Raw genomic sequence first — 27910 nt, 5'->3', positions numbered from 1 at the left:
CCTGTCCTTCCTGAGGAGCTTGTTCAAACCACGCAAGTCCATGATGGGTCTCAATCCCTCGTCTTTCTTCAGGATAAAAAAAATATAGGGAATACCATCCCTTGTTCCTCTCCGCTACAGGCACCAGTTGTAAGGCGCCTTTCTCCAGCAGGGATTTGATTTCCTGCGCAAGGAGCAGATCCGGACTCTTCAAAGAGAGCTTCTACGGTGGATTGTCGTGAGGCCTCTGCCAGAGAGGAAGACCGTAGCCGTCACTATGTATCGTCCACCGGGCAGTTCATGGCTTAGGAGCAGAATTCCTCCAAGCTAAATTTTCCCGATATATCCCGGATCGTAACCTTCGCTCCTCTACAACCAATCTACTTAAGGTTCCCAGGTTCAATCGGGAAAGACATGGCGGTAGAGCCTTTTCTATTACCGCAGCCAAGCTTTGGAACACTCTGCCATTATCACTAAAATCCTCAGCTAAACATCTGAAGACCACCCTGTTCTAACGTTCTGCCCTTATTGTGTTCCCTGAGCTCGCAGCTTCCTTACCAGCGCCATGATGCCTCTGGGCGACCGTGCGCTTTACAAATATATATAACATAACATTCTACAAGATGCTGCGCCAGCCTTCCCCCCAGCTGGCGAACCATGGGACATGGCCTCATGACTGAGCTGAAGCGGCTGCAGCAGTGCCTGAGGGCAAAGAGGCAACTGCCCGAGCGGCTTTGGTACCTCTCCTACGTTGGCCCCTTTGACTGGCAGCCCCCTCCCTCGATCTACCAAAGGTAGAGTAGTATCGAAAGGAACCTCCTCTCCATTGCTGTCCCCTAGGATGAAAAGGCAGAGGTTGACTGACTGCAGCGCTCAACGACTTTGCTGCAGCTTTGGAGGTCTGCAACCTCTCAAGGCTCTAGTCAGCCTTGCTGCCAAAAAGATGTTCACCATCAAAGGGCATGTTGAGAAGCCGGGCTTGTACATCAGGAGCAAACCCAGACTTCCGCAACCACGCAAACCTGCGCATCACGGTGCTCGCCGCCATGGACCGGCTAACACAGTCCGCCATGTCCAGACCCGATTGAACGGATTCACACACGGCATCCTTGCCATCTTGTACAAGGGCAAGAAAGCCATCCCGTTCCTCCCCTTCGGGAATATGTTCAGCCGCCAAAAGATGCACAATTCCACAGAGTGTGAGTGAAACATGCTAAGGCACACACGGAGTTGGCTGCCTTCAAAGCCATAACCCTTGAAGAAAATACTTTCTTCGCCCAACCGTCAAAACGCTTGTCGGCCCTATCAGGAGGGATGGTAGAGTAAGACGCCTGTTTTGCTGGGGCTGTAGCCGCCTGCACCACCAAACTCTCCGGAGTGAGGTGCGCTGATAAGTAGCAGGGGTCACCACTGGCTGGACGGTACTTTTTCGGCAATGACTTACCCACTGACGGGAGACTCTCCGGAGCAGTCCAAGCCACTGCCACCCTTCTTTGCAAGGCCATATGAAATGACAGTACCGGGTCAGTTGGTGCACCTTGGTCCAAGATATCCGTCAGGTCATCCTGCAGAAAATACACTGGTGGTGCAGACCACCCCAAGTACTCGGTCACCCTCGACATGAGATGCTGGTATGAAGACTCGGCATGCGTGCCAGGCTCTGGCCTACTGAACTCAACCTCCAGAGAGGTGTCCAGACCACTGGCGTTGTGCAAAGACTGACGCAGGTCTTCCATCTGGCTATAACCAGACAATCGTTCCTCAGGAACCTCATCAGGAATCAGACCCTTCATCCACCTCAGAGATGTAATCCAGAGGCTGGAACAAATCCCTAGATGAGGGCACAGAAAAAGGCCCCAACACAGGCCTTACTGACTTCCTGAGGCCTTCTTCGGAGTTTCCACCGGTCTCCAGGGCACCTCCGATAAAGCCTCCTCAAAAGTCGTTGAGGGCATCAACGTCGAGCCAGGTGCCGACAGCTTCGACACAGGCCTCGAGGCCGGAGCCCCGCGCGCGTCCTTCAACGGCCTCGGCTCCGATGGAGTCGACGACTTCCTCGGATGCAGAGCCTCGTGGGTGCCAATGTAACGCTCACCTGGTTCCCACAGAGACGCAGATCCTGGCTGGACAGTTACTGTGTCTTCAATTGAGAAGCGCAGGACTCGGATTGTTCTCTGGACCGGACCTCCTCTTATGGAATGTCTGACTTGTAGAGTAAGGTGTCTGCAGGCGGAAGAAAAAGGGATTAATGGCTGGTTGTTGGTTGAGCTTCTCCTCCTTATTCGTTCTTTTCCCTGAGGCCCAAAGTCTGAATGAGCTCTCACCTTAGATATGTAAATGCTGGGCTCTCCATCCTGCGACTGATGCAGAGGCGCTGGGTTCCAGTTACTTCACTGGGACTGCTTTAAGTCTCTTGTAGCCTCAGAGGTTTAAAGCTGCTGAAGAAGCGATGCCGTCGTTTCTGCACGAGCGGATGCTGGTCGGTTTGAAAGTTCGAGAGCACCTTTTAATGAAGTCTTTGCCTTTATTTCTTAGGTGCCGAAATGCTATATGCTGAGCATACGGAAGCACGCAAGTATGAAGGTCCGTGCACGTGGAGGAGCACGTAAGTAATGTGCTTGCTGACAAGTTTATTCGCACCTCTTAATGTCTTTTTCTTGATTTGCAGGTGCGGAGATGCAGCAGAAGAGGAGATGGCGAGGAGCGCACAGCTCCGGTAAGTGAAAATATAATTGCGTCCAATTCCCCCCTTTTCTGCACTAACCGGAGTTCTTTGTCTTGCAGGTAGAGGCCGCGGGATTCGGAAGCTGCCATGGGTTCAGGTAAGTAAGCGCGGCTGCTAAAGCGTTGCCTTTTGCTAACCTGATGTTCCTTTGCTGACAGGTGCAGCCGGAGACTGGATCCCTGGATGGTAAGTGAAGATCTGACTTGTTTTCACAGGCTGGAGCAGAAGATATCACCAGAAGACTGGAGCTGACTCGGTGAGCGTCCTGCTGCAGATGCAGAATAACGCGAAGCACATTCTTCCAATCGGGTGTGGTTTAAATAGTGTTGAGGTGATTAGGTGTCTTCCTCCTCAGCCTCGCCCAAGAGAAAAAGAGTTCCTGTGTTCCAGAGTCAAGGAGTGATGCCAGCCCCACCCAGGTAAGAAAATAGTTCCAGACTCGGAAAAATAGTCCCACCCAGCAGAAGGCTGGGGCTTCATTTTGCCAGGACTTGTGAAGGTGAGTATGCAGCATGGTCTGCTACAGGTAAGTCCACCCAAGCACCTTTATCCAAAGTATGAGCCCGGCACCTCTGGCACCGGGACTGGTGATTCTTATGAGCCTGGCGCCAACGGCGCCAGGACATGGTCCAGAGGGCCCCGATAGGGGTCGGTTGGGACCAGGGGCGGGGGTTGTGAGCCTGTTTCCGGGGATGTTGGGCTTGTCCTGACTCCTTGGAAACAGTGCTCATGACAGCACCCCCCCTCAAGGCCCCTCCCAAAATTGTCTCCCCCGGGGGTTTTGGTTTGTCGGGAAAGGTTCGGTGGAATCTTTTGATTAGGCGAGGCGCGTGGACGTATTGCGGGTTCCCATGATCGTTCTTGAGGCCCGTAGCCCTTCCAGTCAATCAGATAGTATAGCTTGGACTTAATGATCTTGGAGTCCAGGATGTTTTTAACCTCAAATTCGAGTTCTCCATTAACTTCAATAGGTTCTGGAGCTTTAGTCAATCGGGTTCCAGGCTGAATTGGTTTTAGTAGAGATACGTGGAAAACTGGATGTATTTTCATGTGGGACGGCAAGCCCAATTTGACAGCCACTGGATTTATTATGGCGGTGACAGGATATGGTCCCAGATATTTTGGATTGAAGGTGCGAGGCCCTTTAAGAGTTAAATGTTTAGTGGATAACCAAACTAGGTCTCCAATCCGGTATTGGGGGGCCTCACTTCGATGTCGGTCTGCTCCCTTTTTATAGTGTTCTTTGGCTAGTTGAAGATGGGTCGTGGCTTCCTTGAAAGCTTGAGTGATAGCAGTGTGTAGATGATCTACGGCAGGTGTTCCGAGATCCTGAGGTGGATCAAGATTGGAGGTTCGAGGGTGAATCCCGTATAAGAGGTAAAAGGGATTTTTCCGGTTCCTGAATGGATCGAATTGTTGTAGACATATTCGGCGATCCAAAGGATGTCTTTCCAATTACTTTCCGACTGTTGCAGCATGCAACGTAAATATTGTTGCAGAGTTTGATTTGTCCTCTCGGTTTGCCCATCGGTCTGGGGGTGATGGCTGGTTGAAAGTCTCACATCGATTTGAGCTGGACGACAGCAATTTTGCCAAAAGTGCGATATAAACTGGCTTCCCCTATCTGAGATCAAAATTGAAGGGAAACCATGTAACCGAACAAAGTTTGAGGAATTCTCGGGCCAGGACTGAAGCTGAGGGTAAGCCCTTCAGTGGGATGAAGTGGGCCATTTTAGAAAACAAATCCACGATTACTAAAATGGTGTTGTATCCGGAGCATGAGGGTAAATCAGTAATGAAGTCCATGGAAAGGGTATGCCAGGGGTGTGGCGGGATGTCTAGTGGGTGTAATAGGCCTGCTGGTTTTTCTTTCTGACTTTTGTTTTGGGCGCACACCCCACAAGACATTACAAAGTCCTTCATATCCTTTCTTCATGACGGCCACCAGAAGTGTCTCTTGATCTTTTCTGAGGTTTTGGCAATGCCAGGATGTCCTTCCATTAAAGAATCATGGTAGCAAGAGATTACCTGTCTTGGTAAATCAGTACCAGGTAAGTATAGTCGTCCTTGAAAATAAAGCAAATCCTTAGACACGGTGAAGTCCTTTCCTTTCTGTTGCCAGTTCTGTAGATCTGAAGGAGTCACAAATTGTTTGGCTTTTGCTTCAATATCTTCGATGGATTGCGAGGAGACCAGGCCCAGGATTCTTTGTTCGGGAATTATAGGTACGGGTTCAGGATTGACCATGTGTTCCTCCATTCCAATCCGGGAAAGGGCATCTGCTTTGCCATTCTTGTTGCCTGGGCGATAAGTGATTACAAAGTCAAATTCGGCAAAAAACAGAGCCCAGCGAAGTTGTCTGGAGGATTGAGCTTTAGCAGTCTTCAAATACTGTAAGTTGCGATGATCGGTGATTACTGTGACTGTGTTTGGTTCCAAGGAGGTAGTGCCGCCAGGCCTTGAAGGCGGACTTAATAGCTAGAAGTTCTTTATCAGTAATGGTGTAGTTGATTTCGGGCGCCGAGAACTTGCGGGACCAGAATGCCACAGGGGGTAACTGGTTAGTTTCTGGATCCCTCTGTGATAAAACCGCCCCCATTGTCAAGCTGGAGGCGTCGGTCTCAACGATATAAGGAAGGTCCGGGCGCGGGTGTTTTAATATAGGTGCCGAGATAAACTTGGCTTTTAACTCCTGAAAGGCCTGTTCTGCCTCTGCTGTCCACTCGAAACGTTTATTCTTTTTTAAAAGAGCCGTAATGGGCTGAACTATTTGTGAAAATTCCGGGATAAACCTGCGGTAAAAGTTGGCGAAACCTAACATGCTTTGTACTCCCTTCACGGAAGTTGGTGATGGCCACTTGATGATAGCGTCAACTTTCCTCGAGTCCATGTGGACCCCGTTGGGTGTCAAAATGAAACCTAAAAATTCGACCTCGGTGACATGAAAAACACACTTTTCAAGCTTGGCAAAATGTTTATGTTGGCGAAGCCTTTCAAGAACAGCTCTGACGTGTTTCTGATGATCTGCTTCATAAGATGAGTACACAAGGATGTCATCAATGTAGACGACTACACAAACGTCTATAAGTTCTCTAAGAACGTCATTCATGAAGTACTGGAAGGCGGCCGGAGCATTGCAAAGACCAAAGGGCATCACTTGGTATTCAAATAGTCCATACTTGGTGCGAAAGGCCGTCTTCCATTCGTCGCCTTCTTTGATCCGTACCAAGTGGTACGCTCCCCGAAGATCTAGCTTGTTGTATATACAGGCGTTTTTAACTTGGTCAAGGAGTTCCGGAATTAGAGGTAAGGATACCTATTCTTTACCGTGATTTGGTTTAGGGCACGATAATCTATACAGGTCCTAAGGTCCCCTTCTTTTTTCGGCACGAAGAACAGAGCTGAGGATACTGGAGACTTTGAAGGACGGATGAATCCGTTGGCTAGGTACTGGTCCAGATACTGTCGCAAATGAAGATTTTCAGGCTCGGTAAGGGCATAAATTCTACTACAGGGGGGAGTGGATCCGGGTATCAGGTCTATCTGACAGTCGTACGACCTGTGGGGAGGTAGAGTATTCGCCTGCTCCTTCTGAAAAACGTCTTGGAATTCCTGATACTCTATAGGCAATTGCGGACTTTCGGATGTTGTCGCTGCTAGTCCAATACTGGGTCGAGGATAACAAGTGGGGGCACACTCTGGAAACCGTATTGTCTGTGCTCGCCAATCAATTTGAGGATTGTGTTTCTCCAACCAGGGAATCCCCAATATTACTTGGAATTGAGGAGCCTTGATCACATCGAACATGATCACCTCACAATGTCCATCTTGACTTAATAACGTCACTTCCGTGGTGGTATGGGTCACTGGTCCAGAAGCTATTTCCGTCCCATCCACTGTGGTAATAACGTCTTTAATTGCCTTAGGACAGAGGGGTAGGTTCATCCTGGAAGCCATTTCGTGGTCTACATAATTACCAATTGCTCCGCTATCAATGTATGCTTTAATAGCATGCAAACGATCCGGTTGCTCTGGATTCATGAGGACCATTGAAACTATGAAATGCGAGGTCAAAGAACTGGTTTTAACGCTCGGCAAGCGGACCTCTACACTTGTCGGGCGAGGTCGTTTCCCGGCTCCGGCCTTTCGTTATTTTTATCAGAAGCTCCCACTGTCTTCTTTGAAGGTTTCACTGGGCATTCTCGAAGGAAATGTCCTGAATTTCCACAATAGAGGCATAACTGCAACTGTCTTCTCCTGTCGCGTTCTTTCTGGGTTAAAGGGCCCTTCATGACCTCTATTTGCATAGGTTCTACGGCTTCAGCTCCCTTGGTGGAATTCTGTGGTTTGGAGAACACTCGCGTTTCAAACCTCGAGCGGTCTGCCTTCCTGTTTTGCAATCTGTGATCCAATTGGACCACTAAATCGATGTATTCAGAACAATCCTGAGGAGGATTCACTACCTGAGCTAGAACATCTTTGAGTTCTCCCCGCAGACCTCTGTGGAACAGCGTGATCCTCTTGTCCTCGGGCCATCTGGTTTCAACTACTAGCCTATTAAATGACGCAATATAAGCCAGGAGATCCTGATTGCCTTGCCGTAGGGAAAGGAGTTTGTTATCCAAGGCCTGGCCCTGGGAATGTCTTGCAAACAGTCTTTCCATGCTGGTCTGGAATGCTTGGAAATCGTGAAGAATCGGATCATCCTGTGCAACTAGAGGAACCGACCAATCAGCAGCACTGCCGCTAAGATATGAAAGCACAAAGGCTACCTTAGTCTGGTCCGAAAGAAAAGCAGCTGGTCTACACAGAAAGTGCAATCGGCACTGGTTGATGAAAACCGCAAACCTTTTAGGATCACCGGAAAAGCGTTCGGGCGGAGCCAAAGGCACGTTTCCGGGTAGGTTGATTTGTACCGGACTTGCCGAGGCTGCAGGAATGTAGCTCCCTGCCGTAGGCAAAGGGGTTTGCCCCGCTTGTGATTGTAACAAATGTCTGGCAAGATCATCAGTTTGTTCTTTTGATACAATCAATTCTCTCCTCAGGGCATTCGTTTCCTGGCGGGCTGCATGTACCTCTGCTCTTAATTCCCCTAATAGCTGGGCTAGTTGGTCAGTGTCTGAGGTTTGCATTGCGCCTGGGTAGGAAGTTATTGGAGGGCTTCGCGTTCTGTAACGCTCACCTGGTTCCCACGGAGGCGCAGATCCTGGCTGGACAGTTACCGTGTCTTCAATTGAGAAGCGCAGGACTCGGATTGTTCTCTGGACCGGACCTCCTCTTATGGAATGTCTGACTTGTAGAGTAAGGTGTCTGCAGGCGGAAGAAAAAGGGATTAATGGCTGGTTGTTGGTTGAGCTTCTCCTCCTTATTCGTTCTTTTCCCTGAGGCCCAAAGTCTGAATGAGCTCTCACCTTAGATATGTAAATGCTGGGCTCTCCATCCTGCGACTGATGCAGAGGCGCTGGGTTCCAGTTACTTCACTGGGACTGCTTTAAGTCTCTTGTAGCCTCAGAGGTTTAAAGCTGCTGAAGAAGCGATGCCGTCGTTTCTGCACGAGCGGATGCTGGTCGGTTTGAAAGTTCGAGAGCACCTTTTAATGAAGTCTTTGCCTTTATTTCTTAGGTGCCGAAATGCTATATGCTGAGCATACAGAAGCACGTAAGTATGAAGGTCCGTGCACGTGGAGGAGCACGTAAGTAATGTGCTTGCTGACAAGTTTATTCGCACCTCTTAATGTCTTTTTCTTGATTTGCAGGTGCGGAGATGCAGCAGAAGAGGAGATGGCGAGGAGCGCACAGCTCCGGTAAGTGAAAATATAATTGCGTCCAATTCCCCCCTTTTCTGCACTAACCGGAGTTCTTTGTCTTGCAGGTAGAGGCCGCGGGATTCGGAAGCTGCCGTGGGTTCAGGTAAGTAAGCGCGGCTGCTAACACGTTGACTGGAGTTCTTTGTCTTGCAGGTAAAGGCCGCGGGATTCGGAAAATGCCGTGGTTTCAGGTAAGTAAGCGCGGCTGCTAAAGCGTTGCCTTTTGCTAACCTGATGTTCCTTTGCTGGCAGGTGCAGCCGGAGACTGGATCCCTGGATGGTAAGTGAAGATCTGACTTGTTTTCACAGGCTGGAGCAGAAGATATCACCAGAAGACTGGAGCTGACTCGGTGAGCGTCCTGCTGCAGATGCAGAATAACGCGAAGCACATTCTTCCAATCGGGTGTGGTTTAAATAGTGTTGAGGTGATTAGATGTCTTCCTCCTCTGCCTCGCCCAAGAGAAAAAGTTCCTGTGTTCCAGAGTCAAGGAGTGATGCCAGCCCCACCCAGGTAAGAAAGTAGTTCCAGATTCGGAAAAATAGTCCCACCCAGCAGAAGGCTGGGGCTTCATTTTGCCAGGACTTGTGAAGGTGAGTATGCAGCATGGTCTGCTACAGGTAAGTCCACCCAAGCACCTTTATCCAAAGTATGAGCCCGGCACCTCTGGCGCCGGGACTGGTGATTCTTATGAGCCTGGTGCCAAGGGCGCAAGGACATGGTCCAGAGGGCCCCGATAGGGGTCGGTTGGGACCAGGGGCGGGGGTTGTGAGCCTGTTTCCGGGGATGTTGGGCTTGTCCTGACTCCTTGGAAACAGTGCTCATGACACCAATGGTGTCGACGTCTTCTTAGAAGACTTCACAGGCTCCGACAGTCTTGAGGGCGTCGAGGACCGGGAGCGGGCATGGCTAGAGCGATCTACCTTGTCCGCTCGGGACCTCGAAGGTTCCTGATGATCGCGCCGACCGCCCGAGCCCGAAGGCGTACGAGCGGTGTCCCTAGCGCGTTCCTTGCCGGCTTCTCTCGAAGGCACAGACAGAACAGAGCCCTGAGATTCAAAAATCGCCATCATCTCCTTGCGAAAGGCATCCCATTCCGCAGGAGATGAATGCTTGTTGGGACAAGCTACCCGCCGTCTGGCGGAGTCCTCGGATGAGGAAGGCGACTGGTGATATGATATGGCATTTGTAATGCGCCTATACACAAGTGTTTCCGCGAGTGCCTAGAAGAGGCAGAGGAATGGCGGGAACCACTCCGGGACCGAGACCCCCCCTGGACTTACGCCGACACGAAAAGTCGCCCCTCGAATCGTCAATTGAAAGCCCAGCAGATCTCGACTTACGGGGTTTGGAAACCCTACCGACCGTCAACAACTGCTTCCGCTCCTGCAAGGCCTTCGACGTCAAAGACTGGCAATCATCACAGTCATCGGTGGCGTGGTCCTCGCCGGGGCAGGCAGACGTTCTGCGGGTCTGTAAGCGACATCTTGGAACTGTAGCAGCGGCACGTCTTGAATCCCGACCGCGGGGTAGAAGAAGAATAAGTCGAAGTCATGTTTCACAATACCAAGAACAAAGAACCGATTCAATCAAGAGAAGAAGCGAGGCACGCCGAGATCTCCGAAGCGAACACGTTCGTGGAAAAAAACAGAACTGAGGCTACGGGCATCGTGCGTCCTACTTATAACATCCGGTGACGTCAGATCGACGGAGGCCCTCGAGAGAGCATATCGGTGTAGTACGCCGAAAAAGTTTCCGAAGCAGCACAGCTGTGGTGATTACCTGTCATAGATGTGGACTACGTCAGAGGACACAATCCCCTCAAAATGGTATTTGTTACTTTCAATGGAAGTAAAAAGGCACAAGTTAGCAAAATGGTTGTTTACTAGTTGACCTTTTCACAATTGACCTGGGGAGAATGGACCTATTTTAGAAGGTCATTTAGGACATATATGCGCGGGTTGAACCCCCCCGCAAGCCCCCACCCAATCCAAAACCCCCCTGCAACCCCCCCACCCAATCCCCTTATATTATTTATAATCCAAAACCAACCTAATACATATATAAAATAACTAGAAATATATAAAGGTCAATTGGGACCACTATAATTAGGTCAATTATGCAAAAGGTCAATTTGGGTACTATCAGCAGAATAGATGACAAATACTTTCTTAGGCAGTGAAAATCGTTCTAGTTCACTAGAGGACTCGATTCAGTTCAATAGGCCTACGCCAAAGTCAATGACTAGTGTCTTGGATAGGAAAAAGCAGTTCTTGAAGTAAACAGTAAAGTCTTGGCCAAAGTTCTCAGAAGTAGTTTGTATGAAAAAGAATCATGTTGGGTCACAAGCCGATCCTGCAAGTTGGGAAAGTTACACAAACTTTCACCGCGAGAGAAGCTCTCTCTCTCGGGTTGGCACAGTACCTTAGTATGAAGCAAAAGATGCAGCTGAAGACGTTGATTTCTTGCAGTTCCTGCAGATCTCACTGTTTGAGCCTCAGTCATGGGGATAAGAGGGAGGACTCCTGCACTGCACGGGATCGTCGGAAAACACTAACAAAATTGAGTCACTTCAGTTCAAGTAGCTTTTCATTAAGCACACAAGCTGGTGTCCTTCCCCCTGGTTAATCTTAAGCAACTCTGAGAAGGGTATCCAGGTAGCTTACGAGTTGATTGGTCCCACCAAATCAAATGAAGTCGTCCTTGAAGGGGCTTCTCTGTCGAGGTGAACTTGGCAATTCGGACCTGCAGCAAGGCTTCACCAGACAAACCAACAGTCCAGGAGTTGCAGCAGCTGTCCTCTTCCAGCTCGTCTTCGGGTCTTTCGTTCCAGTGTCGACTCAGCTTTCCAGTCCAAGAGACTCGCCTTTTAAACAGTTCAAGCCTAGCTTCCACTAACCCAGCAGGAATGCGGTCCTTACCGGACAGTCAGCCAATCACGCCAGAGTGCATTTGGGTCTCCTAGTTGACTAAACACATGGAGCGGGCACCTCCCTCACTTCCTGGCCACCCCAGACACTCAGGCGGTCTTCAGTCCTGAAGCCCGCCAAAGGAATAGAAACAAAGGGACCAAACCAGGTTTGTGTCATGATGCCTACCCCAAGGCATCCGGACCAAGCCCATCAGTCCCGGAAGCAGGCATCTAGACATTTAGTAAATACTCAGCAGCCCCGGCTAGGGGCTATCTGGGTTCAGTCCTGGCGCCTTAGGCGCCAGGCTCATAGTAGAAATCAGTCCTGGCGCCTAAGGCGCCAGGCTCATAGTCATTACTTACCTCAGGCAGACCATGCTGAAAATGACTCCAATCCAACATGAAGCCTAAAAGGGACTATTTTACTACTTTTTACTCGGGTGTGGTTCTATGCCTGGGACTAATTTTGAGGCTATTTAAACCACGCCCGACCAGAAAAACACGCTTCGCGTTATTCTGCATCCAGCAGTGCAACGCTCGTAGAGGCAAGGTTAGAAAACAAACTTTATTCCAGTTTCTCACCTGATTCCGGAACCATCACGTCTCAGCACCTGGAAAGGACATTCTTTCTACACGCGTTGCATCGCCAGCTGCAGCGCCGCGCCATACTCGCCAGTCCTCACAGCACCTTTCGATCCGGCGCTGCCGCCATCATTTCTTCGACGGGCTCCGGCATCTGGGGACAAAAGAAATAACCAGGTGAGCCGAGAGAGACAATAAATACAATCTCTCTTACAACAATAGACTTACCCGATTAACCATCGGAGGAATTATTCTTTAACTCTTCACATCTTCAAACGCTGCATCTTCAAACGCAGAGAAAACACCACGTTAAATACATGCATCATTTACCGGACAGCATTGGGTAATACACACTCTTACCTGAACGCCATCTACCGCCACGAGACCATCTTTTCTCAAACTCCACTGCAAGATAAGAAAGGAATGGGACAAGCGTGAACATCGGACATATTGAACTCTATACTTACTGGTCTTCGCCAGGAACCTCAGAGTCAACTCTCGTCCGGAACTCCAACGCCTTTTAACCAGTGAAGCAACTGGTGTCTACGCACCCCTGCAAGCCACGAAGGGTGGAGCGCTCATCTTTCAAGAATATAAGGTGAGAGTACTGGAAGGGGATTTCGGAGGGGATTAGTGGGGAGAGCAGGGAGGTGCCATCACTAGAATTCACGGGTGGCTAAATTCCTCTCTCTACTTGCAGGAGAATCCTTCTACGGGTCAAGCTGATGTGATTAGGAGTGCCAGTCCAGTCTGTCATCTCTGCACTACGCATCACGTAGGTGGAGGCCGCAGCAGTCCGGGTCCGACCGAGGCCCCTGTGGGAGCCAGGTGAGCGTAACAGTTTGTCACGCAGAGAAACACTAGAAGGACCTCTCCAAAAAGAAATGGCGAAAAAAGAAGACCGGGACCTGTTTAAACAAAGGGGCTCAAGGCACCATGTTGTAAAATATGGCTCCTGTGATTTTTAGCTACCGGTGTTCACAGTCGGGAAAAATCATGGTAGTCCATTGTAAAACCACTGCCACTAGCCATTTCGATAGAAAAGAATAGCATTTAACTGCTACATGAGTATTTTAGACACGGGATTCTAGGTAACCCCCTCCAGCACTCTATAGGAAGTTAGTGTGTGCTGGGTCTAGGAATTTAAAAAGAATAGTAAAGTCAATTTAACCTTACATTCTCTGGGAAACAGTTTATCGCAAAAAGGTATTTACACGTTGTGACAGCCTAAAAGGCTTCCCTTTGTCACTGCACCGAGGGTGTTGTGTCACACAAAAAAGATGTTGCCTATGGAGTTGTCTAAAACTCCATAATCAAAAGAAATATAACAGAAGACAAAAAGTTTAAAGTCCCAAAGTCCAGCAAAAGAGCTGGGGGTCTCTAAGGTGGAGAGGAATTAGCAAATTTTGAGAATTCTCCCCAGCTAGACAGGATCTTTATAGGTCAGTAGGCTCCCGCCTCTCTTCCTAATATAGGTGAACATAGTTCTGTTATATGCCTTGCTAACCTGTAGACTGCCTATCAAAGGCTGATCTCTTTCATAAATCGACAACCATCCTGGCACACTAACTAAGACTACCTACAATGACATGTCTTGCTTCTGTCTGGGTGCACCAAGTCACAAAGCCCTATGCCCAAATAGAAGACTTAAAAAGCCACCCCTCACCCAGCTCACTCACGCCCACTGCAAATGGCATGTGCACTCCCCAACTCTCAAGACATTCCACCCTTCCTCCCCAAGGCACGTCCCTTCCTCCGCCTACAAACCTGCCAAATACTGCACATATGACTACCTCATATCCAAAGAAACTCCTCCGCTTGGAGTGTATGAGCGAACCATCGGCACCCCGTCCATCCACGCAGAAGTTATACACCATCGGGCCTACAACCGACCACAAGGTCACTCAAGATCCTAAAAAGCCATGTTCCCTTGAACACAGGAACAAACGTTTAGCCTCCCGCCAAATCACCAGCCAAACAAACATATCACCCCATCCATCGTCTGTAGAAACGAACTACTGAACTCCAGAACTAAGACCTTAACTACCAGAATCAACACACATTTGTACAAATTAGCCCACCTATAACTATGTCACTCAAACTAGCCCTCACTTGGCAACCAAATCCATCACAGATCCATGCTAGGCCACAAAATGCAACTCACTTGCAGCCATTATACCCACACTTGATAATGCGAAACCTCAAAATCTATTCTCTAAAAACCGCCACCTTCGACAATGGGAAAACAGACACCACAACCCATATTAAGGGGTCCCTTATCAACGCCAGATCCCTCCGGGCACACGCTCTGGACATTGCTGATCTCATCACCACCAACGACCCAGACCTTGCAATCACAAACTTGGCTGCACCCAGCAACTGACACCACCCTCTTCGGCCAGCCCAGTGGAGTATACCATCTTTAAGAGAGAATGATCTCCAAAGGAGGCGACGTCGCAATCATTGCTAAAACAACTTTATCCTGAGGGAAACCCCTACTCAATCCATCCCATTGGGAGAACTCATTTCCAACAAAATCTCCCCATCTGCCACACCTACCCTCACGCTCCACCTTATCTACCGACCCCCCCAGGCCCACTAACATCGTTCAAGGAAGACCTAGCACTACTCCCTTGCTACCAATACCAGACCTCTATTAAAAATTCAATTTAGGTCTCAATGACCCATCAGACTCACAGGCACTCGCCCTCACTAACCCTATTGAAGCACACTGCTTCAGCCATCGAATCTCCAGCCCTATGCATGACAAAGGACGTACACTGGACTGGCTAGCAGACCTCAACTGCCTCACCAAGATACTAGCCAATAACCCTTGCCCTTGGTCAGACCACAATGTCATAATAGGGTCTATTCGCAACATAGCTCAGGCGAACACTCCATCCCAACTCATCCCAGCGGCACTCAAGAAACCTGCGGAACATCACACCAGACAACATGCTCCCCATGCTTCCACCACCAACTTCTCCCCAATACCATCTCTGATACCACTTCCATGGTGATAGAGTTTTTTTTGGGGATGTGTGCGGGTACAACCTCTTCTGTTGGCGACCTTAGATTAATTTAAAAACTTTTCAGCCGTGTCGCATTTGTGTGGCAATTGTTGGAGGAACCAATCCCCTACCTCCTTGGTTTGAAAATAGATCAAAGGGGCCTGCCACACAATGATTGTGCCACACATAGGTTTCCAAAACCAACTTCCTTTATATTTCGCAAATGTGGTCATATACAGTAAATCTTCGTGCAGTTTTTAGAGTTTTCCATTTGAAAATCACAAAGCCCTCTAGTCCGATCAGCAGAAAAAAGGAATTGCTATGGGCACAAAGTACGCACCGGCATTGGCAAACCTCTTTATGGGAATGTTTTAAGAGAAAACTGTATATATGGACGAAGCATTTGAAGAACATGTAATTTTGTGGGTCCGTTTCATTGATGTCTTGCTAATTTGGGACGGAACTAGTCTGGATTTAAATGAATTCAGAATGAGAATGAACCAGAATGATCTCAGTATTGAATTTGTGGGCAATTATGACAACAAATCTAGAAATGTTCTGGATTTGACTGTTTTTGTACAGAACAATAAATTGTCAACACGTACATTTCGTAAAGAAACTGAGGTAAACTCAACACTTCATGCACAGAGTTACCATCATAGACCTGTAAAATGGAATGTTCCCAAAGGCAAATTCACCAGAGCAAGGAGAAACTAAGAATAATAATGACTTCAAGGCAGAATGTGAACTACTGCAGGACCGTTTCAAACAAAGGGGTTATTCGAGACAGTGCCTTCAAGCAGCTAAACAGAAGGTTAACAATGTGACATGGGAGCAGACTTTGGTGCCTAAAGACAAAATGGACAAGACCAAATCCAATGAAATAAACTTCATTACGACATTTAGTTCTAATACTTCAGCACCGAGGAACACTTTAAATAAAAATTGGCATCTTTTACAACTAGATCCTCACCTAATGGGATACTTCGGCGATAAACCGAAAATGACATATTGTAAAGCAAAAACATTGAAAATGACTCTGAGCCCTTAATTTCTCCCAGATGTGAATCCTGAACCGACTAGAACATGGTTGGACAAAAGGGTGTCACGTTTTCGTAAATGTGGTACATGCACCATGTGCCAATTTGCACATGAGGCGACCAATGAATTTGTAGACTTAAGAGGAACAAGTATGAAAATCAGAGAGAACATAAACGGTCGCTCGAAATATATTGTCTATGCGATAAAATGTCCCTGCAAAATGATCTATATTGGAAGCATAGTCAGGGAAACAAGGATACGTATAAGGGAGCATTTTTCAATAATTGGAAGTCAGGACGAATTGCTGCCAATGGCCCGACATTGGCAACATAAACATCAGATGGACGACAAAAAGGCTCTGAAATTCATTGGACTTCAGAAGGTACAACTAGGAAGTAGAGGGGGAAATCTGGAGGAAAAACTCAGGCAGATGAAGCAAGACAGATTTGTAAATTTAGGACAATAGAATTTGGTTTGAATCAGGACAATGAAATGGGTAAGTTTTTATGAACCTATGAAATTGTTAACACTGTATTTATGTTATTCTGGTGGAAAATGGGAAAGGCCAACTGTATAGTGATGAACTCCTACCAAGAAATGACCAGGTGGTCGAATTAGCATGTGTAGAAGAGAGAAATAAAAAAAAAAAAATAAAAAAAAAAAAAAAGTGTATGGTTATCCGATAGCCAAATCTTTATAAGTGACACTGTAATTTTGGGGAAACGTGCCCATGAACTGGTTACAACTTTAATTTAATGTAGGTTTGAGCTTAGTACATCTGGCACCAACACACACTATAAATGTTATCGGTGAGGATGTAAGTATGAAAGAATGTAAATAATTATTTGAAAGTATGAAAATATGGTTGCACCAGAAATTAATACGAAAAGCAATGTACATTTAAAGAGTTATTAAAAATGTTAAATTGTAATATACTGCTATATATATAAGAGGCTGGAATATCTACACATTGCTAAATTCAGGCATTACCAATGTTGTTATAATGTAAGATCTCGAAAATCTCACCATTCCAATATGGCCACCTTGTAAAAGCGAGTAGAAACCAAGAAGGGACTGTACAAGTAACTATGACAACTGTACAAGTAACTATGACAACACTATAGACTACAAAGTAGACCCGCGCGGCGGCTCATTTCAGAGCAAGGCCGACGTGAGGAATCAGGATTAGAAGTGCTCAAGGGATTAACCCGCGATTATTGTGAAAAAAGATGGGTAAGAGGAATTCATTATTTTTCAGTATTGTATTGTTGTAGGGAGCGCCAAATATGAGATGCTTAAAACCTTTAATAATATAATGGCCTTTAAATGTAATTTATCAGTATATGGAATTGACTTACACATTAACATATGACAAATTATGCTAAAACAAGCTTTGTTTTCTCTGTTTATTTTTTCTCGTGTCCATGTTCTATGTATATTTACTTTTACTGAATGACATTTTTCCTTTACAGTTTGGGTACGATTTCTCCGATTTCAATTTATATATTTTTTGTTTATTTTTTAAATGTGTGCAACAATTTGCCCCAGTTGCCCAATTCCCAGACCCACCCCCCACATCAACTCCTAGATGCGACTGAACCCCGGTTACCATCGCCGAAACTACAAAAATAATCAAGGGCCTTAAGCCCTCAAGATGTCAAGGAGATATCTGCCTAGCCTCTCTCAAAGACTGTGCTAAGAGCTTGCTCCGTTCAATCACCACACTGATCAACAATTTCTTCTCCTCCAAAAATGTTCCAGAAAACCTGAAAGAAGACTGGGAACACCAACTGCTAGAAAAAAATAATAAATAAATAAAATAAAACACCTACTTTGGACCCAAATGTCCCTACCAATTACTGACCCATCAAAATAGTTCCTTTCCTCTTAAAATTATTAGACAGTAGCATATGTGCAAATTCAAAAATACCAGGAAACCCACAATCTCCTACGCTTCTGCCCTGGTCATAGCACGGAAACCACCCTCTTGGACCTCAAAATACAAATGGACCAGATTAAAGACAAGGGTGATCTGGCCATTCTCCTCCTACTGGACCTCTCTGCAGCTTTCAAATTAGTAATACTTCCTCTCTAACCGCACCACAAGAGTTTCTGCCACTGCGTCAGCCGCCCACCGCAACCCCCTCCCGCCCCAGTCACCTGTTGAGTTTTCCAGGGATCTTGTGTTTCACCAACACTCTGCAACGTTTTCACTAAGCCACTATTCGACCTCCTAAACAAATTGGGAGTCCCGTATACCAATTATGTGGACGAAATTCAAATACTTCTACCGATCGCAGGACACCACAACACGGACTGTAATCTACTGAACAAAATGTACCCGACCATTCAAGCCTGCATGGCGCAACATGAGCTTTGTCATAATGACAAAATAACTGTTCATTGGCACTCAATCTAGGCTAAATAACCTACCTCAACCCTATAAATCCTTAGCAAAAGAGATAAAACTCAACGCTCTCCCTAACAAGCCAAGTCAACGCCACCTTTTCAGCAACTGCTTACACCTTCAAACGCATCGCCAATAGACCTTCTCTATCCACCGAACTTATCACACAAGCCAGAGCCCTCATTCTGTCAAGAATCGATTACTGTAACTCCCTCTTCAACAAACTACAAATAGTCCAGAATAACTTAGTATGAGCCACTCTCAAAATCCCTAAAAAAGAATATTTCCGCAGCCAGGCGGAATATCCACTGGCTGCCGGTTCGGGATCACATCAAATTCAAAAATCTTATCACAAATGCCTATCTAATAGCGCCCGATCTATCTAGCTAGACAAGTCTCCAAAGTTCTGTTCAACAGACCCAGCCAGTCAGTCAGTCTACTCTTACCACCTTGCCATCCATAGATTTAGAAGGCAAAAAGCAGGAGGTTGTAGGCTCCCCATGATTGCAGCCACACACTGGAACTCCATGCCCCCGGCCCCGAGATCAGACCCTTCTCTCTGGTCCTTCCGCAAAGGCCTCAAAACTTGCCCCCCCCCACCCACAAGACATCTAGTAGCACCACAGCCTGATACCTTTACTTTGTACCTCTACCTGCCTTTGAACTAACTTGTCCCAGCCTGCCTGCACCGGGCATGGAACCGTTATGCAATGTGTACATTTTATATGTAATATCCAACTACCTTATCGGACGTTCTCACTGCAACTAACATCCTTAACCTATGTAAGCAATGTCTGGTGCTAATATCTTTGCAAGCTACTACTGTAACCAACCCGCTTAAGCAAAAAAAACACCTAGATGCCTCCGGGCTTGGCACGCTATACAAATGTCAAAATAAATATATGTGCAATACCTAGAAATGTAATAACAGCAGGTTTACTCTTAGGATGTGCTTTAAAAGCTAATAGCCAACAGATAGCTGGAATCTTAGTTTTTGATGGCTTTGTAGTGCTGTTAATACCCTTACCTTTAAAGGACAAATAGTTGACCCTATATACATCATCTTGCAAGGACAGATTATAGCATACACAACAAACTGTCAGAATTTATAAAATGATTAATGAACCGCATTTTGATTTTTCTACCGCAAGTTCATCTTTGGGATCTGCTAACTCAACTTTACATGGCATGTCCAGGGATATACTCCCTCACTGTGTAGGAGGCCTGCTTTCAGTCCCCAAAGTCACTCCATGCCACTCTTATTGAAGGAATGTGAATATGGGCATGACAAACACTTACCTGCTTCCTTGAGCTCAAAGGTGTTGCTCCAAGCCCTGGACTAGAGAGATCATCATAGATGCTTCGTACAGGTGGTGCACCACTTTTATCTTTATGACTTGGCACTACCGGTTGTGGAGGACTTCCACCTATAACACAAAAGGAGCATATTCAGTAAAAAACTAAGTGTATAAGCTCAAAAACACTTTGCCCTTCTTGGCTTAGTAAACGATCCTAAATGGACACTGAGAAGATACTGACAGAGATTGAGGTTTAGAAACAATGTAGGACTTTGCTTTGGAATGCATCCAGATTTCTCAGTGTTTATCATTCATAATCTTGGGTTCCACTTTATTAACCATGTTTTAGGCATTTAAAAAGAAGCTCACGTTTTCATATTTTTGTTCATACCTTCGATTTTCCTTCAAGAAAAATAAAAGCAGTTTGTACTAAGTAAAATGAAATAATTTCTGCTGTATTTCGGCAAAGGACAGGCTACAATAAGACACCAAGTATGAGCTCACCTTCTTGCCAATGACATGTGAAATAAGGCAATCACGCAATTAAAACATTGGAGCGTAACTACAACTGCAGGTTAAAAAAATAAAAATCAAATTCAACGGTTTCACAAAGTTACCATTATTATTAGGGTATTCATTGAGTGCAGACCTAGCTTTGAGAAGCAACTAAGCACTTTAGAATATGACCAGGAAAATCCTCCATTGCATCAGGAGGAGGAGACAGTAGCGTGTGTCAGGTCTTCAGTTCTCAGTTCTCTCCAATTAGTCTCTAGTCTTGCATGGTGAGAAAAATATTGCATGGGGAGAACAACAAGTTACTTACCCCTGGTAGCGTTCTTTCGACTGTTTGTTCCTCCCATGTATTCCTCATCTTTGATATTCAATATCCAGCTTCAGAAATTTCTTTTCGGCAGAGGGCGCTGTGCGTCAATGCAGTCGACTCCATGTCCCTTGAGAGCCTCCGTCGAGGGTGAGGTCATCAAAAGGCATATGTAGCACCAGCTTCAGTTCTGCTTTTTTTCTTTCAGTAGAACTACCCGTATCAATGCAGGTTTTACCGTACTAGGCTCTGAAGGAGCGAAAACTAACGGCACAGAAAATTCTACTGCGGGTTAGGCTGGGAGGGCGATGAGGAATATGTGGGAGGAACATCCAGTCGAATTTTTTCACACCAGGGGTAGATAATTTGTTCTTCGAATGGATTGAGTCCTTACATGTATTCCTCAGCTTTGAGAGACTCCCAAAGCAGCGTTTGTTTTGGTGGAGGGAGTAAGAATATAGCAAAGGTTTCCATTAACAGAATGGAGGACAGCTTTTCAAAAGCTTACATCCTGACTCGGGGAAGAATCAAGGCAGTAATGCTTCTTAAAAGTGTGTATTGTAGACCATGTAGCTACTTCACAAATGTTCTTAATAGGAACACCTCTTTTCAGAGCTGAAGTAGCCATCCCCCGGGTGGAATGGGCCCTCAAGCCTTCTGGAGGAACTTTGCCTGCCAATCTGTAGCATTCTGAAATTGCTAGAATAATCCATCTTGATAAGGTCTGCTTTGTTACAGCCTGACACAGTTAGTGGCCTGTATAACCTATAAAAAGTTGATAATCCAGATGAAGTTTAAACAATCTAGAAATGTAAACGCTTAGAGCTCTACGTGGATCTAATCTGTGCAACCTCGCTTCCTCCTTGCCAAGATGAGGTGGAGGATAGAAGTGGGTAGCAATATTTTGTCGCACATGAAAATTTGAGATCTTGGGCACAAATGAAGGCTTTACCCTCAGGACGACCTTGTCCTTGGGGAAACTGTAAAGGGTCGTTTAGATGATGGTGCCTGCATCTCACTCACTCTACAGGTTGAAGTTGGTGCTACCAACAAAATGGCTTGAACATTAGTAACCTTAATGGACATGAATGCAAGTGGTTGAAATGGTGCACACAAAGAAATGTTAACATCTGATTAAGGTCCCAAACAGGAACCTGAAAAGGAGATGGAGGGAACACATTGGCGAGTCCCTTCATAAATTGTTATCACCAGTGGTATCATATAATATGAAGTTTCTTCAGACAAGTGCTTAAAGATGGATAGCGTAGCCAAATAGGCTTTAATTGTTCCAACCTGGAGCCCCAGATTGGCTGGATACAGTAGAAAGGATAACACCTATGGTGTTTTACATAGTAAAGGGTCTACATTCTTGTCCCTGCACCAGCTGCAGAATTTGTTCCAACAGCAGTGGTACAAGGACTTAGTCGCCGGCCTTCTGACCAAAACCAAAATCTCCATTACATCATCCGGGAGATCCCAATCCTTGTATCTCAGCCTCTCAGAAACCATGCATGAAGGCTGATTGGCTTGACCTCTGGATGGAGAACCCGACCCTCCTCGCGTGTGAAGGTCCTGTCTTTGTGGAAGAGATATTGGATGGCAGATGGACATGTCCAGAAGGTCAGGGTATCATGTCCTCCTGGCCCAATCCGGGGCAAATAGGATCATGCGTTTCCCAAACTTTCTCAACCTCCTGATCACGTGAGGAATGACGGTGACTGGAGGAAACGCATACAGGAGTGTAAACTCCCAATCCACCACAAACGCGTCTCCTAGAGCTCCTCTTGAGGGAAATTCCCTGGAGCAGTACAGTTTGCACTTCCTGTGGACACTGGTCATGAACAGGACCACTTGAGGGGTTCCCCAAAGAGTGAAGATCTCTTGAAGGACTTCCTGCGCTAGTTCCCACTCGTGGGAGACTCTGCTCTTCCTGCTCAGAGCATCCGCTGCTGTGTTCTCATAGGTGAACGGCCAACAGGGAGATTCATTCTTGAATTACCCAGTACCATAGCTGCATGGTCTCTCTGCACAGTGGGAGTGACCCTACACCACCTCTTGTTGAGGTAGTACATGGCCACTGTGTTGTCAGTCATTATCAGGACATTCTTTTCCCGGAAAGAGGACAGAAAAGCCTTCAGAGCAAGTCCGATTGCTCTCGGCTTCAAAAGATTGATATGTAGTTTGGACTCCGATGGAGAGCAACAACCGCCGATTGTCAGATCGTTGGTGTGGGCAACTCCCCACCTCGTGAGTGAGGCATCCATCACTCCTGTTATCTCCAGTCATGGTTGCCAAAAAGTGTCTCCCTTCATAATGTTGTCCTCGCAGGCCCACCACAGGTGATCCTTTGCGACGCTGCTTGGAACATGAATTGGGTCTGACATGTTGCCCGAGAGTTGAGACCATTGTGTCCCGTTAGCCCATTGAGGGGTCTCATTCTCAGGCGAGCCTCTGGCACCAGAAAAATGCAGGGTGCCATGCTGCCGAGCAACCTCAAAAAAAGAAAGTTGAAGGTTGGAAGTTGCTCGGTACTCTGAAACTTAGAGATCATCTGCAGAATGTCTAGAGCCCTCACTTCAGGTGGCGAGCGCTTTCCCCAAGGATGTATCCAGTACAGCCCCGATGAACTGGAGGTTTTGAGATGGTGTCGTATATGGGACTTCTTGTAATTGAGTGAGAAGCCCAGTCCGTTTAGAGCGGCAGGTGATGTTGGGATGATCCAGGACTTGTTTGGGAGAACTCCCTCTAATCAGCTAATCATCCAGCTAGGGGTAGACTTTAATCCACCCTCTGCTGAGAGTCGCTGCCACCACCGCCATCAGTTTGGTGAAAACCCTGGGGCGGAGGTGAGCCCAAATGGCAGAACTCGAAACTGATAATGAGAATCCCAACAGCGAACCTCAGGTACTTCCTGTGCTTGAGATTGATTGACACATGAAAATAAGCGTCCTCAAGGTTTAATGACACCACCAAATACTGGAGGGGGGGGGCCTGAAGGATCTGAGAAAGTGTGACCATCTTCAACTTGTCCTTCTTGAGGAATTTGTTAAAGTATCTGATGTCCCTATATAGCATAGAAGGGGATATGACCGACCTGTCCGAAATGACACGACACATTCGCAAGGTCTGGGCAGAAGCTACCCTACATATGGGCTGGGGAGGGAGAAGCACGCTGGACCAACCTCTCTGGAATAATGCATACATCCCTGAAATCCTCAAGATGGGATACTTTATCAGGTGGGAGAAAATGGGGATACGGACCCTGGCAGATGTTGTGCAAGATGGGCACGTAGCACCATTCAGTGATATGCAAGATAGGTTTGCACTACCCCTAGTGAGCGATATAGACACATGCAACTCACACACCATCCGGACACAATTCCAAGCACTGGCAGATGTCCCAAAATTCTCCCATCTAGAAGCAAACATGCTCCACACCAGGATCCCGGCTAAGGTCACATCTAAACTCTACCAGGTGATCATCCCCCTTTGGGGCCCAAGAGCTTGCTGGGCTCTGGGAGAAATGGGAAAGGGTGGTGGGCACGCTAGAATCTGAGGAATGGGTTGAGGCACTAATGTCCCCGCGGTAGATTGGCATAGACTCCAAACCTCACCTAATACAGTTCAAAATATTGCATCAAGCAGATTACTCCAGTACCTCAATGATGAAATTGGGTCTGGTGGAGGATGGGGACTGCCTAGGGTGCCGCAGGGCAGAGGGAACCTTTTTCCACATGCTCTGGGACTGTGATGTCATTCAGGACTTTGAGACAATGCATCCACAAGATCAAAACGGTCCTGGGATCCCCAATCCCGCAGGACCCCCGAGATGGTGCTACTTGGTATCTGGGGGGGGAAGTGGACTACACCAAATGTGGAAAAAAAACCTTTCTCCCTGTGGCACTTGGACTGGGGAAAAGACTTCTTGCCTCCACATGGGGATCCCCGGATAGACTGCCTAAACCGATGGGTTAATGAAATGGACTGATGTGCATCACTAGATAAGTGGATATACAATGCCAGGGGTTGTCCTGGGAAGCACTCGAAAGTTTTGGGGAGATGGATTGAGAACCCATAACCTCATAGACCAATGGGTTTGTATGCAGTAACATGGAGCCCTCCAGAGCAGGGGTGCACAACTGATTTTGACAGAGGGCCGAAAGTACCCTACATGATGGCTATAGTGGGCCGAAAAGTAAATGTGGGTGCGGCGGTAGGCATGGTGTGGCGGGAGGCTTTTTCAACCCCTAATTATTATTAAACACTATGCCCCATGACCCCCACTCCCCAACCAAACACTATGCCCCATGGCCCCCACCCCTCATGCAAACACTATGCCCCAAGACACCCACCCCTCATGCAAACACTAGGCCCCAAGACACCCACCCCTCATGCAAACACTATGCCCCAAGACACCCACCCCTCAGGCAAACACTATGCCCCATAGCCCTCACTGCCCGACCAAACACTATGCCCCATGACACCCACCCCTCATGCAAACACTATGCCCCATAGCCCCATTCCCCGACCAAACACTATGCCCCATGACCCCCACCCCTCAAGCAAACACTATGCCCCAAGACACCCACCCCTCATGCAAACACTATGCCCCAAGACACCCACCCCTCATGCAAACACTATGCCCCATGCCACCAAGCATGCACCATGCATACATACTCATACAGACCCCAACCCCCCCACCCCTGCATACAAACCCACAAGCATACACCATGCACCCATACAGACCCGAACCCCCCCCACCCCCAACTCAGCACACAAACCCACAAGCATACACCATGCACCCATACAGACCCGAACCCCCCCACCCCCAACTCACCAAACAAACTCACAAGCATGCACGCATACAGACCCGGACCCCCCCCCCACATCTCAACATACACTGAACGTGCACACAACAAACACAAACATTCAGGCAGACCCGACCCCTCCAACCCCCCCCGCCCCCAGCATCTCAACATACACTGAACTTGCACACAACAAACACAAACATTCAGGCAGACCCCAACCCCTCCAACCCCCCCCCCCCCAGCATCTCAACATACACTGAACTTGCACACAAACACATTCAGGCAGACCCGACACACACACACCCCCTGCGCATCTCAACACACACTGCAGACATACAAATACAAGCACACCCATACACACTCGACACACGCGCCCCCACCTCTGCATCTCAACATACATACAAAAACAAAAAACACAGTCAGGACGGACCCGAGACAGACACACACAAACATACAGCCCCCCCCCCACCATCTACTTACCCAGACGTGCTGGAACGCTGGCGAGGCTTCTGGCACTACGGCTGGTGTGGCAAGCAAGGCTGAAATGCCTTCCGTCATCAAGCCTTACTGGCCCCGCCAGCCGTAGTGCTGGCACTCCACTCCATTGGTGCAGCACACACGCACTACGTGGCTCGTAGAAGCTGCATGGTTCGTGTGCACTGAACCAATGAGGGCCAGTGTTTTGTCCGGCCCAAAAGACAACAAAGACTTTCCTAATGGAGGGCGGCCGATGCTGCTTGCAGGCCACCCTCCATTAGGAAAGTCTTTGCGCCTCGCGGGCCGCAACTGGCCCGCGGGCAGTATGTTGTGCACCCATGCTCCAGAGTGAAGTTGTGACCATGGACCCCCCCACCCTCCTCCCTCCTTGGAAAGCCGACATGCCGCCCCCCACCCCCTCACTATGCCACTCCTTAAACGTAATGTACCGTCTTCGGTAATGTGACCATCTCAGACTAATGTTTACTGCTTGACTTGTTTATTGTGACTGGTTTATAATTAATAAAAGGTATAGAAGACAGAAGAAAAAAAAATAATAAATCACTAGTCCAAGATGGGTCTCAGTCCTCTGTCTTTCTTGGGGGTTTAGGAAATATGGAGCGTACCATTAGTTGTTCCTCTCCGCTACAGGTAACAGTTCTATAGCACCGTTCTCTAGCAGGGTCAACCTTTCCTGCACAAGGAGCAGATCTGGAACCTTCAAAGAATGGCTCTCCGGTGGATGGTTCCGAGGTCTTTGAATGAAGTGAAGGCAGTAACCTTGGGCTGTGGGTTCTAATGCCCAAGCATCCAAATTCGTGTCTCGCCATTCTTGCAGATGCCGAGACAGTCTGCCTCCCACTGGAGTGTCGTGACTCAAGACCTCAGAGGTTTTGAGGCAGCTGAAGCAGTGGATGTTGTTAAAGATGCCCCTTTTGGAGCGGGCTTTGCACCTCTCCCTCGTCCACCATGAGGGAATCTTTGGCCTCATTGACCAGCCATGCCTCTCGCTCTTCAGACTGAGGAATGGTAGCGAAAGGATCTATCCCTACAAGAAGGGCCACTGGGCGAAAAGGCTGAGGCTGCCTAAAAGCGGCACCCAAAGAGGTATGAGGCATGCTAAGGAGTCAAGAATTCATGTCCAGGGCAAATCCAGATTTCCTTAACCATGCAAAATGCTGAATTACGGTGCTTGCCGCCATGGCTCTGCTGATGCAGTCAGAAGAATCCAGACACGACTGAAGAGACTCGCACATGGCTTCCTTGCCGTCCAATACAATGGCCAAGAAATCATCTCTCCACCCCCCTTCGGGAATATGCTCAGCTGCCATAGAAATGCAGTCCCATAGAGCGTATGAAAACTTTGCTAAGGCACACGTGGAGTTGGCGGACTTAAGAGCCATGCTCCCCGCAGAAAACACTTTTCTTTCCCATGCATTTACCCTTTTGTCATCCTTATTTGGTGGGATGGTTGGATAAGCGGCTTGTTTTGAGGTTGCAGTTACTGCCTGCACCACCAGACTTTGTCGTGGGTTGTTTTGATAAGTAGTTGGGGTCACTACTAGATGGGCAGTATTTTCTTGTCAAGTTCTTGTTTACTGGCAGACTTGATTCCGGCCTCTCACAATTGGCACTCACCGTTTTCTGAAGAGCAATGTGGAAAGGTAAAAAATGATGCTTTTGTTAAGGATGTCTGTTAGATCATCCTTTGCGAAGGGGAGGGCAAGTCTGCTCCATCCCAGGTAATCTACAACCTTAGACATCAACTGCCTATATGAGTCATCTGCATGTTCATCGGACTCGGGCTTACCAAATTTTAATTCTGGTGAAGTGTCCACTCCACTGGCTGTTTGCAAATTTTCATAAAGGCCCTTTAGCCTGGATTCCTCGGATATGAAACTATCCGGGATATTTGGTGTACCATTCTGTAACCCAAATGACGCATCATTATCAGATGGCTCATTGTCCACATAAATGGGAGGTTAGGGACTTAAAGTAATCCTTTCTTGGTAAGGGGAGTGAAAGTTTTCTTTGGTAAGGGCGGCGA

At 47.5% G+C, this 27910-nt stretch overlaps 1 protein-coding gene across 5 annotated transcripts in view; it reads right to left on the bottom strand.

Moving 5' to 3' along the window:
- NUP35 (nucleoporin 35) overlaps positions 1 to 27910 on the bottom strand; it is a 538931-nt gene that overhangs the window by 209978 nt on the left and 301043 nt on the right. For all 5 annotated transcript variants that reach the window (XM_069608305.1, XM_069608306.1, XM_069608304.1 and 2 more), the window contains exon 4: positions 19760 to 19887. In XM_069608305.1, the coding sequence (XP_069464406.1) occupies positions 19760 to 19887 (128 nt within the window). The remainder of the gene's footprint in view (positions 1 to 19759; positions 19888 to 27910) is intronic.

Source organism: Ambystoma mexicanum, chromosome 4q, assembly GCF_040938575.1.
Source record: "Ambystoma mexicanum isolate Mex_15411 chromosome 4q, UKY_AmexF1_1, whole genome shotgun sequence".
Taxonomy (NCBI): domain Eukaryota; kingdom Metazoa; phylum Chordata; class Amphibia; order Caudata; family Ambystomatidae; genus Ambystoma; species Ambystoma mexicanum.
This window is presented reverse-complemented; position numbering and strand designations above follow the sequence as displayed.